The sequence below is a fragment of the Geospiza fortis genome, unplaced genomic scaffold, assembly GCF_000277835.1.
Source record: "Geospiza fortis unplaced genomic scaffold, GeoFor_1.0 scaffold240, whole genome shotgun sequence".
NCBI classification, from domain to species: domain Eukaryota; kingdom Metazoa; phylum Chordata; class Aves; order Passeriformes; family Thraupidae; genus Geospiza; species Geospiza fortis.
In genome coordinates this window covers 619,717-633,783 of record NW_005054379.1, presented here as the reverse complement: position 1 = coordinate 633,783, position 14,067 = coordinate 619,717, and the positions used below count along the sequence as shown (strand labels likewise).

Below are 14,067 nucleotides of genomic sequence, written 5' to 3'. Positions count from 1 at the left end.
AAGAGGGGCAGAGGATAATTTCTTTATGAGTACAAACGCCAGAAAGATACTGCATGACAACCAAGAATGTTCTTCTATATTCAGATGGGTGTACAAATCAGACCAATGATTTGCCTTTCATTCCAAGATATGTCCTGAGGAAAAGTCTCCACCCAGTAGGTAGCTTTTCTGTGCTACTGCATCCAAGGAAGCCCTCCAGTGGAGCAAGAAAAGTGACAACTGCTCAACTGCTCTGGGCAGTTTCATAAATTGTGTGTAGGCACTAGGCACTCATTATTCCAGGGGGAAGTTCTCACCACTAGCTTACCTGCTGCCTCATCTCTACTCCTCCCTTTGGTGAGCTCTATTTGCTACCAGACCTGAAGCTTCACAAATCAAGCTGACAAGTCTCAAAGAAAGCAACCACAATTTTGCAAGCCCATCAGCTGCACAACTGTTGAGCCATGCAGGCAGGAGAGTATTTGCTGGACAGATACATTATTAATGCTGCTTACTCCTGAAAGCCAGGATTTCATCCTTATACCAGATTCCTACCCCACTGGTGAAGTTAAGCCTACCCTCCCGTTTCCAAACTCCTCACACTGGTTTTGTGATTGGCTTTGACACTTACTGCCCAATGTTTTTCCTAGAAGACTAAGAGGCAGACAAGCAAACGCACATTTCCTCAGCACAATGAAATAAGAGTGAAAAGGTTCACTCACAGAACTTGATTCCTCATCCAAGCCCATCTGCATTCAAAACAACTAATACGATTGATTTTTTTAAGGTGACACCCTCTCTGAGGAGTCAACAAATAATTTCTCAATGGGCATACCATTTGACTCTGTGGAAGAGCTTCTGGACAGGTGAACTTGCAACTCCTTTTGAAACCGTGGTGGGACAGTCAGCCTCTTCTCAGATCTAAAATTGGAAAGAAAATTGCTTAGAATCACTCTTCTTTCTCTAAATTACATTCCATTTGCTTCTAAGACTTATACATAAAATAAAATGCATTCCACACATTCCATACACTCCTAGAAGGCCTCCTGCACAAGATGAGTACTCACAATGTATTTGTCAGGAAGACAACCTGATCAGCAGTAACAGGACAGATCAACAGGTAGTTTACTCATTTTTCTCATTATTGTGAGAAACAAAACACAGTAAAAAGACATCAGCAAAGGGAAAGCATCTAGGAACATAGGCATTCAGGGTCTTTTTGTGGATGCTGTTGGTTACATTGTTGAAGAGATTCTCCTCTGAAGATCTCTCCCACTGAAAGCACACAAATGTTGTGCTTGCAGGTGTTCTTCAGAGGAAGAATACAGACTTTACTTGGGAATACAGACACTAAAATGAGCTCCTGACACTGAAGAGGGCACAGCACTGTGTAGCTCACAAAGACCTGGAAAAAAATCAGCTGTGGAATAATTACATACGCTGCAAGCAAAAGGGAACAAGAGTTGGAGAAGGGAAATCAAAGACTAGGCAACATCTCCACCATAGCACAGCAGGTTGCTCTGAACCAGGCATCTCCTGACCAGAGCAGACCCTGCACATGCACTGAGCAGGCTTTGCAGAAGATCTCTGCCCAGGGCCAGTTCTGCAATTCAGAGACAACAGTGGAGCAAGCCATAAACCTCACCAGCTGCAGAAACACCAAGGGTGATTTCCACAGCTTCATCTGGACTCTGAGAAGGTAGGACAGTAATTCAAGAATGATGCTGTGGCTAGTTGCAACAGGAAGTCAAGACCAAGAAGCCCTATGTGTCATCACAATTGACTTTTAATCAGAGCATATCCATGAATCAGAAAGAGACCTCCCACATTCATGTCTCTTCTGAGAATCATGTTAAAAGATTTAACATTAATTTGTCTCCCCTGCTTTCATGCTGTCCCTGTTAGATGCAACCATTGTTCCTCCATCAGCTATGGGATATCACTTGCACCAAAGACCATACTTCTGTTCTGAGTCATGTCCCACAGCACTAGCTATGAGGACAGGCACTGCCCAGCTCAGCAATTTACACAACAGGAATCATGCCCAGAAGTGCTGGCAGCAGCAGATCAACTACAAGCATATTTACAAAACTCATAAAGTACAAAAGCAAAGCCACCCACACAAAATCAAAACTTCCACTCACACCTGACACTTGCTGGGCGTCTGAAAAGCCTCTTACAACACTCATCTGCACTACAGAAAAACCCTCTACGTTCTGGGCACACCCCAGATGCCCACACGAAGTAGCAGCAGTCTCTTCTTAGAAGGTGGCTGTGGCTGCCCATGCAGATGCTACAAGAAATTCAGGATCCCACCTCTTTGTACATGTACCTACCAGTACAGACAACTCTAAGCTGAACAAATACTCAAGCTAAAAAAGTCCTCTTAATGGAAGCAGACTCAAAAGAGACTACCATCTTTGCTAGGCAGAAAGCAAAACAATCCTGTGAAATAGCCCCATGGGTAGTGGAGACTGTCCTGCTACCCCTGCCTGCCAACAGGAATCCATAGCTATGTTCTTCTAGTCCTCTGTGCCATACACACTTGTATCACCTTAAGCCCCATGTCAGGTGACACAAGTGATGTGACAGCAGGGTACACCAGCCAGAACTGCAGGCAAATTCCAGTGAGGAAGAGGGCAGATGTTCCCTGCTTAAGCCATGCCATGTGAACACCCTGGAAAGGAATCTGGAACAGAGCACGGATGATTCCCCTCTGATACATGTAAAAGCTAATTGGATTTGGGATCCTCTCAGTATTAACAGACTTTATGTAGGGTCCTCCTATGCTTTCTGTTGTGGTTCAACAGTTTCACACAACGAAACTGTCATGCAGCTTTCCAAGCTGACATGGGCTTTGAGTGCAGCCATCACCAGTTTTGAGTGCTGCAATCAGACAAGTATCGTGTCATGTGCTGCTTGCTCACACAGATCATGATGGTTCTATGTCTCCACAGTGAGATGGGATACAGCCAGACAGTGCCAGGGCCAACATGCTTCCCTACAGTTTGCACATATGGACAACTCAGCTGCTTGCAAGGCCTCGTGCAGTTCCTCAGCTGCCAGAAGCCTGCTCCCAGCAAGAGGCCTCCCAGCCACCACAGCAGCCTGGCCCTTCACAACTGCCTGACCAGCCATGCAGCACTGCCAAGTCCCCATGCGTAGCTCCAGCTGGGCACGTCTCACTGCCACACATCCCTGCCTCACAACAAAGGGGAGCAATGTCCTTCCCTGCCAACTGCCTTACCTTGGTGAGGCCCATGCCACCCCAATCTGCTCTCTGGTGCTTGGACAGTGCTATCTAAGCAGCAAGGCCAAGTAGTGGCCAGCAGCAAATGGCTCCTGCTGCTTCAAACAAGGGTGTCACCAAGCACCCAAACCTGTTTTCATCCATGCCGCTGCCTTCCATTCTCAAGGATCTCTGCAGTTAGCCTTACCAGCAAGGTCTCTCCCTGCTTCTCAGGGTCCACAGCAACATAGTCAGGATAACCTCAGAGACTGCTGCTCTAAAGACAAGCCTCAGACCCTGCACCAGCCTCTACAAGAAAACGTTGGACAACTACCTTCAGTGCTCCTCTGTCGTCATGTGAGTGTGACAGAACTGGGAAGACAAACAACCTGCTCCCTTTCCACCAAATGCTACACAGGGGCAAGCCCCTAAAGCTGTGGTCATAAAAATCTCTGAAAAAAATATCACAAAGCACTACAGAGGTGGGACATAGGCCTTGGTAGTCACAAAAACCCACCATTTCCAGCCTCATTGAGGAGCTTCACTACATGACACTGGGTGGAGCACCAATACCTGTCAACATCCGAAGCCTGTAACTGGCAGACATTGTGTCAAGGCAAGGAACACACATCTGCCATAGCAGTACAGATGTTCAACAGAAAAGAACAGAGATCCCTATGTGCAACCATAAGAGCATGGGTGTCCTTTCCTACCATGTGGGTACATGGAGGGGCAGGGTGGGTAACAGAAAGTCAAAAACTGCACACAGATAACAGCTCACTCCAAACTGGGAAGTGGGGCAAAGACAGTCTGTCACCCTCAGGACTTGTCTCAGCCAACCTGAGCTGTGAAGGCTCAGTCACTCTCATAGGCAAGTGCTGACACCCCTGCTGGAATAGTGTCCTCAAGCTCATGCCAGATAACTATGAGGCTGCTGTCAGCCCAGGATTTTTGGGGATGCTGTTCAAAACTCCACTCACTGCACACTGTTTTTTGAAGTCAGGACCTCCTGGCTCAAAGAAACTTTCCCTCCTGCAATTCCCAAAGTACAAGCAACTACAACAGTTTAGAAGGTACAAAATGTCCCCAGCAGCAAGGACACATGGATCTTGCCAGCCCCGCTTCAAACTGGCCAAGTTGAAACAAATTAACAAATTAATCCAGTCACATACAACCCTGTATTCACATGGAATATGAATCGCATCTCCCTGAACTCTCCCTTCACTATGTACCCAAGCTAACAGGATAGCATTTGGACTCTTTACAAAAGCACAAGATGTCTCCTCCTCCAAAAACAGATGGGACAAAGCAGACTTTGCTTGTAGCTTCTCCTACAGTGCAGGGCAGAAAGAGACAACAGAAAGAAAGGCAGAACACTTACCTAAAAGGAGTTCAGGAGAGACTGCCAGAGACCAACAAAGATAACACAAGATGTAGCAGACTACATTAGGAATACCCAGAAGAGGGGTGACATCCACCTAATTTTATTTCACACATTACAAATCTTTAAATGTTATAAAATACATCCTGTATTTTCCTTACAGGAACTAATATGGAGAAAACTCTTAAGTGCGCTTTTTGCTCTGCCTGAGGCAAAGTGCCTCTGCCTTTTAGAGAAGTGCCACTTAAAAATATGCAACTCATCTGCACACACAGAAAAGGGAAGGCCCAAGCTGCTTCTACACTTTTCTGAGTCACAGCAGGATAGCTTGGTCCTTCTCTCCTCTGCACAACAGACCCCGGATGGCACATGGAACTCATGCAGGTGGGTGAGGCAGGACATGCCTGCTTTCTCTGGATCTTCCAGAAAGAGCAGGCACCGCAGCAGGATTAAGCTGTTGTGCTGCTCTGGGCCACTCCACAGCTACGCCACCGTGCAAGTGGCACGCCACTGCATTTCCATTCAATGCCAGGCTGACTTCCAACCCAGCCCGGGCCGGAGCCCTCCCCCTGCAGAGGATTACTGCCACAATCACAGCTCCGGAGGACTTAGCACAGCCACAATGGGCAACAGCAAACACTTTCTCACCACTGTCAGCTGACGGCCCAGGGCAGCTGAAAACAACACAGAAATAAATGATGGGGCAGCAGCTGACTAAGCCCCTGGGATTAGAGAGGCTCAAATGGGGCTGAAAAGCAGCATGTACCGCTAGCCCAGCAGAACTGCAGCTCCAGCCCTCAGCTCAGCTCACCCAAACACGGTCAGCTGGCTCCTGGCTCCCAGCACAACACTGACGCTGCAACACAGAGTCAGGCAAGAGGGAAAGAACAGCCACCTGCACAACCATCACCCTCAACACACACATCACCTGCCCCTGCACACAAATCTACTTCTCCTGCTTTCTGTCACATCGGCCACAACAGCTCCCTCCTAGGCCCAGGCAACAGCTCCACACTCCCTTGCTGTGACACCTTTGGCCACATTTCTCCAAAACACAGGAACAGGCCAAGAGCACAGGCTAGCTATGGCAGCACCCAAAAAGGCAAAACATCATCTGTCTCCTTCCTGGGTACCATCCCAAATTCAGACTTCATTTGGTGCAAGGGCAGGGGCCTGGATTCCCACTGGATCCCAAGGACATTGCTTGCATGGCAGCATCCAAGGGTCCATCACACTTCATTTTCCACTTGGGCACACGCACACACACACACGCACACACGCACACACGCACACACGCACACACACACACACACACACACTGACCTGTTTACCACAGTGACATGCCTCTGCATGGGGATTTCTTTAGGTGGTCCACTCCCAGCAGCTGAAGGTAAGGCAGATCGGGCACTCTCCACCACAGGTTTCACACCTCCACATGCCACTTCTCTGCCTCGGGGCAGGCGAGGAACAGGCCTCTTAGAGCTGCCTTCTTCTGGCATGTTCAAAGACCGGGGCTGCCGCAAAGTTCCTTTGGGCTTTCCTAAAGAGTTTGCAGATGCAGCCATGAGTAGCATTCTTCTCCACCCAGTCTACCTCCACCTCCCCGGGCATCTCCTGCACTGCCACCCGAAGGGTTTCTTCTCTACTCTGGTTTGTGGGCACCTGCACTCCCACCACACAGCAGAGGCGACCAGGTTACACCCACAGAGGAACACACCAGCATTCAGGCCACACTGGGATAAACAAGCTCTTGGTCACTTTGCTGTTTATATGCTGGATGTGCCACATCAATTTTGGAGGTTTCAAACACTTCCAAGGAGATTGATGTGCAAGAAAGTGAATCAACCTGCCTTTATAATCCCTGTCATTTAACTGTGATATGAGCCACTAGTTCAGCTTCCCAACTGGCATCCCTGTGGAAAAGCAAGAAACAGCAAACATTTCATTACAGACAACAGGGGAGCACACACAAACTAGGAGACCCACTGTTGTTCCAAGCTGCCAACCTGCAAGCAAATGGGTCCTGCCTGGGCTTAATCCTGACTCAATTCCACAGACAGTCACAACAGCACAGCAGTGAGGAAAACCTGGCCCATACTTTAGGAAGACACTGCTACAGAAGCTTATGCAAAAGGTAAGAGGTAAAAAGAGCCGAAAATGGGCATCAGAACTTTTGTGGCACTGGCATCAGTAACAAGAGCTGCTGAAACAGCCACAGCTACAGGGACTCCTTCTCACTGTGAGGGAATGGTTCAATCCTCCCACTCCACAACAGGCCGAGGCCAGCCCTAAAGAACATGCAGGCTCATTGTCACATTTCTTGCCCTGCATCGCAGCTGTGTTTCTCACAGAAGCATGAGCACATGAAAGTGAAGCCAAGCATCCTACAAGGACTTTGTTTTCCAAGATCATTCACGTCTTGCATACACACCTGAAAAGGGCTTTCTCTCTGATCATGGCCTTAAGATATAAGCATCGTTGTCAAGAACACTCATCCTCCCAAGAACTCTCCACTTGGACCCTGTAACTCGTGTCCATAGGTGACACACCCTCACAGCCAAGACTTTTGTGCAGCAGCTGCACAGCTCTTTCATAAAGGCAGGCCCTCTAGAGCTGCCTATGGCTTACCTGATAAACTGACTGGGGACGTATTCTTCAGCCTCATCTGACAGTTCACCTGCCGGACTGTTTTCTTCTTGGAACTCCTCTGTCGGGCCACCAGTTGAGCAACTCGTACAGTTTCATGGCAACTAACAGCATGGCAAATTACCTTGTTGGAGCAGGAAGGAGACAGGGGAAAAAGCAGTCAATGAGACCCATGCTCATCCACAGCCCTCAGAATCATCTGAATCCCTTTCCAAGCCTGTAACTGTTGAATCATGCAGGCCAGCAGGCAGTTCAGGAAAGGCTTCAGCAGCAAACACGGATCTTGGAGATCTCACTCTCCTTTCGTGAAACCCCAGAAGAAATCTCCATGAACCTCAGAAATCAGCAAACTAGACAGCCAGAGCCTCTCCATCACCTTTCCACATTAGGTTGGGCCTCTCTGAGAAACAGCCTGGTTTCTAACTCCCATCCCACAGGCCCACAATCTTGCTTTATAACTCTGGGAAGCCATGGGGCTGCAGCCTGACATTGCTCCTTCTGCCAAGGCTCACCAGAGGCTCTGGCAGCACGCTGACCCTGCGGAGCAGGGTTGCATTTGCCCCACTTACAGAAGAAACTGCACAACTATCCTGGCTGCACCATTCACAGGCACTGGGCTGGCCCCCAACAACAGCCCAGCCTTGAACAAGCCCATAGGTATCTCCCTGCACAACTTCATGGCCTCTTGCCTCAACATCCAATCACCACAGGTCATCCCGTGGATGGATATAGCAACTTTGCCTTGGCAAGACACCAAACCATGTGCCTAGCATGCACTTTGCCTGAAAAGAAGATGAAAGCCCAAACTTCTGGGCCATTCAACTGCTGCAAAGGCAGCTGGGTGAGTACTCATCCAGGACTCCATAAGACACAGGCAGTTATCCCAAAAGCACTAAATTAAAATGCAAGTTCAGGGTCTCAGTAATGTTCTGTGGTGGTGGCAGAGGTTGTAAAAGGGCCCCTTTCTCAACAGTGTCATGGGGCCAGCACTGCTACCTTGCTAGCCATAGCCCCCAAGGAACATCCGAGATGACCATTTTGCACAGGAGCAGCACAAGAGAAACTCAGGGATTTCACCTGCATCTCTGAAATTTACCAAACAGCAGCTCCAAAAAGGATCTTTTCTCACAATTAAGACAGGGCAATCAAAGCAGAAAAACAACAAAAGCAAGAGATCGTTAAGCAGCAACAGCTTGTTCCAGGGATCTCTCTTCTTGTTCTAGGGTGACCCACACAGCCCAGGAAAACAAGGGCAATGGATGATGACACTAGAAGCCAGGCAACCCCTCCAGCGGCGCTCTCCAGCTCATCCTTCCCCCTCCTCTGCTGCACACCCAGCACCTTTGCTGGGCTGGCTCAACACAGAGCCACTGCCGGGAGGGCCTCTCCTTCTCAGGGAGAGATCTCCTACCCCAGGAACTCCTACTTACAGATCAGACAGTGTACCTGCTGCACAGTCAGCACTGATAAAAACAGCAATCCAGCAGTATCACCACTGTAGTGATTAAATGCCAGGAATCCCAGAAAAATTAAGGCTGGAAAACATTGCTACAGTCCATGTCATACAGCATCTTTGCTTAAAGCAGCATCAATTAGACCTAGTCAGGTGGTGGAATATCTTCAAGAACAAAGAACTCTCAACCACTCTGGAAAACTTCTATTGTTTAGCCAGCCTTACTGTAAAAAAGGTGGGCTGTTTAATGTTTACATGGGACTGCTTTTATTTCACTCTGCTATCGTTGTTTCTTGTCTGCTCACTGAATACCAATGAGAACTGGAGATGGAGTCTGGCTCCATGTTTTTTTTACTCCCTTTAACAGACATAAGGATAAGATTTCCCTGAGCTTTCTCTTTCCCAGCACAAACAATCCCTGCTGTCTGAGCCCTGCATCAGAGACGTTATGTTCCAGCCCCTTCATAATCTTCACAATCATTCCATGAACTTCCTTCAGTGTGGCTGTGCCAGTCTTGTTCTGGGAAGCTTAGAAAAGGATGTGGTTTCACTGCTGCTGAGCAGAGGGGAATTAGCACCCCCCATCAGAGTGCTGGCAACTCTTCTTAATGAATCCGAGCATGCTGTTGGTCTCCCTTGCTACAAATGGCACCCTGCCCACTGTGAACTCTGAACCCACCAGAACTCCAGGGCATTTCTCTGCCAAGCTACTTTTCCGTTGGTCAACTCCAAAACGATACAGGAATAGGGGGTTTTTCTTCCCCAGGTGCAGGACTTGGCATTTCTTGAAATCCCTCTGAACAACAAGCACCTTCATCTGTTCTATCAGTCTCTCCTGTCATCTACAGACTTGCTGAGGATGATCTCTGTCCCATCACCTAGGTCATTCATGAACACATTAGACAGCAGTTCTTGAGCATCTATTTCCAGGGCACATTACTTTTAAGTGGTCTCCCAATGGGTTTTGCGCCACTGTTACAGAAGAGGATATTACAAGCCCTACCAAAATTCAGTTAAACCACATCCAATAGTCTCCACTCAACCAATCATCTCAATTTGGAAGGGTATTTATTTGGTAACATATGATTTTCACTTTGTAAATCCATACTGACTTGCCTTTTTGTCTTTCAAGTGGCTGGAACAGCTTTCCAGGATTAGACGCTCAACAACTTTCCAACAGTTCAATTTCAGCCTGATCTTCCCATCCCACCCTTCCCGCTGAAAGGTGGTGCTTTCTTTCAATCCTCAAGAGCCTCCCACAAATTACCATGACCTTTCCAAGGTAGCTGACACCTGTGAGTGCACTGCAATAAGCTCATAGACTTATGCACATTCAGTTTTTCCAAATGCCACCTATCTTAATCCTCCCCCAACAAGATTAGGACTTCCTTGCCCTACACTTTCCTCTGCCTACTTCCATAGTATCTCTATACCCCTACCAGCTCACCCAATTCTGCTTCTACCTCCTGTGTGCATGCTTGTAATGGTAGATTTAAGTTCGGCACTCCTTCTTCAATCATGTGTACCTTCTCCAACCTTGCTTAAGAGAGAGCCTTTGTCATACAGTAGCCTGTACCTGAGTCATAACCCATTTTTGTGAAAGGTGAACCTGAAATCCTTCACTCTTCATCCTTTCACAGATGTGTGCAACGATCTGCGCTCAACAGTTTGAGCATGGACTTCATAAGGCTTTAGTGAAGTGAAACACAGCAAAAGGCTGAAGGTCTCCATTGCCTGTACCTTCTTTCTTCTTTTCTGTTGTCCCTGTATCCCTGTCCTTGTTTCCTCCCATTGCCTGTACACTTAAGCAGCTATTTTAAGGACTTTTTTTGGAAGCACTTGCTCAGAACTGGCAGTGCTCTGGGAGCCGTTCTCAAGGGGACAGCACTTTGTCTTGGTCTTCAAATAATGAATAGTAAACACAGTCTTGCTTACGTCCATGTAGGCTTGTTTAGGCAGCATCTGTATAATCCTTCCAGGCTCCTTCTCCCTGCTCCCACCTCATGCATGCTTGCATTTATGGTTCAGTTCTGTCAGTGCTCCTGCCACCTTTGCTTTTTCCCACAACTACTGGAATGTACCATTCTTGAAACTAGAGAAGACAATTCTTGTAAGCTCACTATCTCTCCTGGATCATTCTCTTCAGGACTGTATTCCACGAGTCTTCTAAGCAGATTCCTGAACAGGCCAACATCTGCTCTCCCAAAGTCCTGCATTGTTGATTCTACTTTTTGCTTGGTTTCCCTCCTTTCAGGGTCACAGACACCATCTAGCCACACACAGGGCTCTTCCCAGCCTTTACATCTGCAATCGTTCTCTGTTTTCAAGGACTGTATCCAGCAGAGCACCTTTCTTCATTGATTCATTGCATGTGTCAGGATGCTGGGAGCAGCAGACACCAGAAACATCCTGGATTGTTCACACTTGGATGTCTTGTCCCTAAAGCAGGTATGGCAGTGGCCCAAATCCCCCAGTGAGTTGTTGTTAAAAGAAGGCATCACCTGCTTTGTCTGCCATTTCTTCCCACTTAAGATATTTGTAACAGATAGCCACCACGTTGCCATACACTGGTCTGTCCACTACTCATAAGCTCTTCCTGTCTCATCATCTGCCCCAAGACAGAGCCCCTGGCATCCCCACTGCTCCCAAACTGGTCAGGTCTCACAGGAACTCCTCCTGTCCACCACTGCAGCCCATAACTCCTCAGCAGCCAGTGTCAACCCACAGAAGCATGCTGGTTGTGTGACCTGTTGCAACAACTCTCTGTGACCTTAAATGAGATCACAGCCCTTAACAACACAAAGATCTCCAGTTTCTTCTGGTTGTAGCCCAAGCTGTGAACAGTCATGTACTGGCTCTTCAGAGAGGTGCCCACTTGTGCCCACTTCCAGAAAAGAGTATGAGAGCTTTCCTCAAACTCCTAGCTAACAGGAATGGATGCATGAGATGGATCACTTGACCTTTGTTGATTACTTTGATTGATCACTTGACCAAAGTCTCAATATAAAAGGATTTTTGTCTCTATACAGTTTTATCAGAGTTTTATAAATGAACGTTTTCACATCTCTGGTACATTTCACGATTTTCCTGTCACTAATGTTCTAAATATTTTTTTTCATTTCCTTCCCTTGTTTCACAGGGATAAAGTTTAACAAAATGCTTTGAATTAAAATGAATTCAGATGTAAAAAGGGATGGGGTAGATGAGCAGAGCAAAGCAGTCTTCAAATTTCTCCTTTTGAAGAGGCTTAATTATTCAAGCAGAAGTCAAAGTTTTCTTAGACAAAAGTGCAACAACACACTTCTCATAAATTAATATGAGGTAAAGCAAAGTAGGGTTCCTTGAAATGATGCAACCACCTGTTGCAGGTGCAAGTATTTCAATGAGTCCCCTTGCAGTGCTTTCTGTATGCTGAACTTAATTCTTATCTTCTGTGGAAACTGGAGGGCACAGCTACTGCATAAAGAAAAAGTCATCAGATTTAACCTTTCTCACATTCAAGACAGCTAAATTAGTGCTCAGTATCAAGAGGAACAAAGCACAATTTATATCATTGCCCTCCCAAGATAATGTCTGTTCAGCCTCAGTTACCTAGCTAATATTCACCTCCCACAAACACTTAAGGCAGCACTTAACATGTGGCACTTTGAGATCAATTTGTATTATTTACTGCCTACTTTATACTATTCCTTTTTGAATGCATTTCTTGGACAGCTAAGTCTTGGACAGTTGACCTAGCAGTAAGGAAAGTCCTTTTAAGACTATTTAGACTGCAGCCATGATCACTAGGTGCTACCAGACCCCTGGATGTGCATGCCTTTGCTGTCCTGCCCCACTGTCCGTAAGGGGATTAAAGGAAGAAGCAAGGGTCTTGACAGACATTTTGGAGGTCAGGGTACTCCAGAGCCATGAAGAGAGACTGGCTGACTGCATGCTCTTGTAGTGGCCTTGTGTCGACTCTGAGCTACGGTATCAGCCTATAATGGAGCTCAAGTATTCTGGAGAGAGGTGAACAAAGAGAACAGGCTTATAATGACATATAGCCTGTAACAAGAAAGCACATGAGAGCAGTCTCAGGCAGCTTAGCAGCCCATATCAGCTCATAGCCATGCTTGCCACCCTCTGCTTAATGTCTGCTATGTCCACACTGTGGACACTGGCAACAGGAGTGGCATCAAACAGCAACATGGGCTCAGTCTTTGCACCTTTCCTACCTCCCAGGTATTCAACAAGGTACTTCCTCTCAGCTGTTTCAGCCATGCAGAGCACAGTTGGCACTTCTGAACCACAGTGAGTCCTCCTCAAGTACCTCAAGACCCCTGACTTTCTTCTTTTTCACATCTTAAAGCTGCATTTCACTCTCTTGTAACAGCTGCCGCAAAGAATTCACTGCCCCTAGTGCTATCCAAGAGTTCACAAGGCTCTCAGCACACATCGCATTAGTGGATAAACAAGGCTCTCAAGGGAATGGCAGGATACCAGATTACACCCTGCAAGGCCCTAGTTAGAAACAGATGGCTATCTGCCAGAACCACCACGAAGAAGCATTTAATTGCAGGATCACAAATGTTCCCAGACCTGAGGTACCTGCAATCCTGTTACTAACGTAGCTGCAGCTGAGGCAGGCTTTGGAGAAAAAGAATCCCAAACTTGCTTGTCCGCTGTAAAAGGACAAATTCTAATGTAAAAATACAGAAAGGGAACCTGTGCTTTAAAACAGCCACATTTCCAGGTATTAGGACAAAACTCAGGATACCTCTCACTGTATTCTCATCAGACAGCTAATGAGGGAGAACTAGTTCTGAGTTCACAGATGCTGTCCCAATCCAGCTAAGCAAACAAGGAATCTCAGCCTTAAGTCCTGTCTCTTCAGACCTGCTATGACAGCCACACACTGTGCCAAACATCCACTAGCTTTTTGCTCTGCCTCAGGCTATAAAGACTTCAGGAACCCAGAACCATACTCCAACGAGGGAGAGGCTTCAAGCTTGCCACATAGATCATCTGCAAGTCACACAGCTACACCAGCTAGCAAGAGAACACATTCTGACTTCAAACCAGAAGTCCAGACTATTGGGCAAGGAGGTTTGCGGTCCTGGCAAGCTGCTTCCAAGGTGGCAGCCACCAGAAGACAGAGGCTAGTGCAGCAAGAGCAAGGAATAAGGGACAACTCTTCTACCACACCAATCCTCTGCTAAGATCTGCTTCTCCTTGATCTGTGTGACGACCCTTTATCCCTTGCATGCTTGCCAAACTGAGCCACTTGCAAATGTTGCAGGAAGGCACCTCACTTACATGAGCTCTTTGTCACCTCAGCACATTTTTGCAGTCCTGTTGCACTGCAATGCATAACAAACAAGAATCCTAAGCCCAAAGCAA

General features: G+C 47.2%; 1 protein-coding gene across 1 annotated transcript in view; it reads right to left on the bottom strand.

Annotated features, from left to right (window-relative positions):
• TDRD7 (tudor domain containing 7) overlaps positions 1 to 14,067 on the bottom strand; it is a 41,933-nt gene that overhangs the window by 27,069 nt on the left and 797 nt on the right. The window contains 3 exon segments of the mRNA XM_005424999.2: positions 815 to 900; positions 5,913 to 6,129; positions 7,218 to 7,359. Of these exon segments, the coding sequence (XP_005425056.1) occupies positions 815 to 900; positions 5,913 to 6,129; positions 7,218 to 7,359 (445 nt within the window).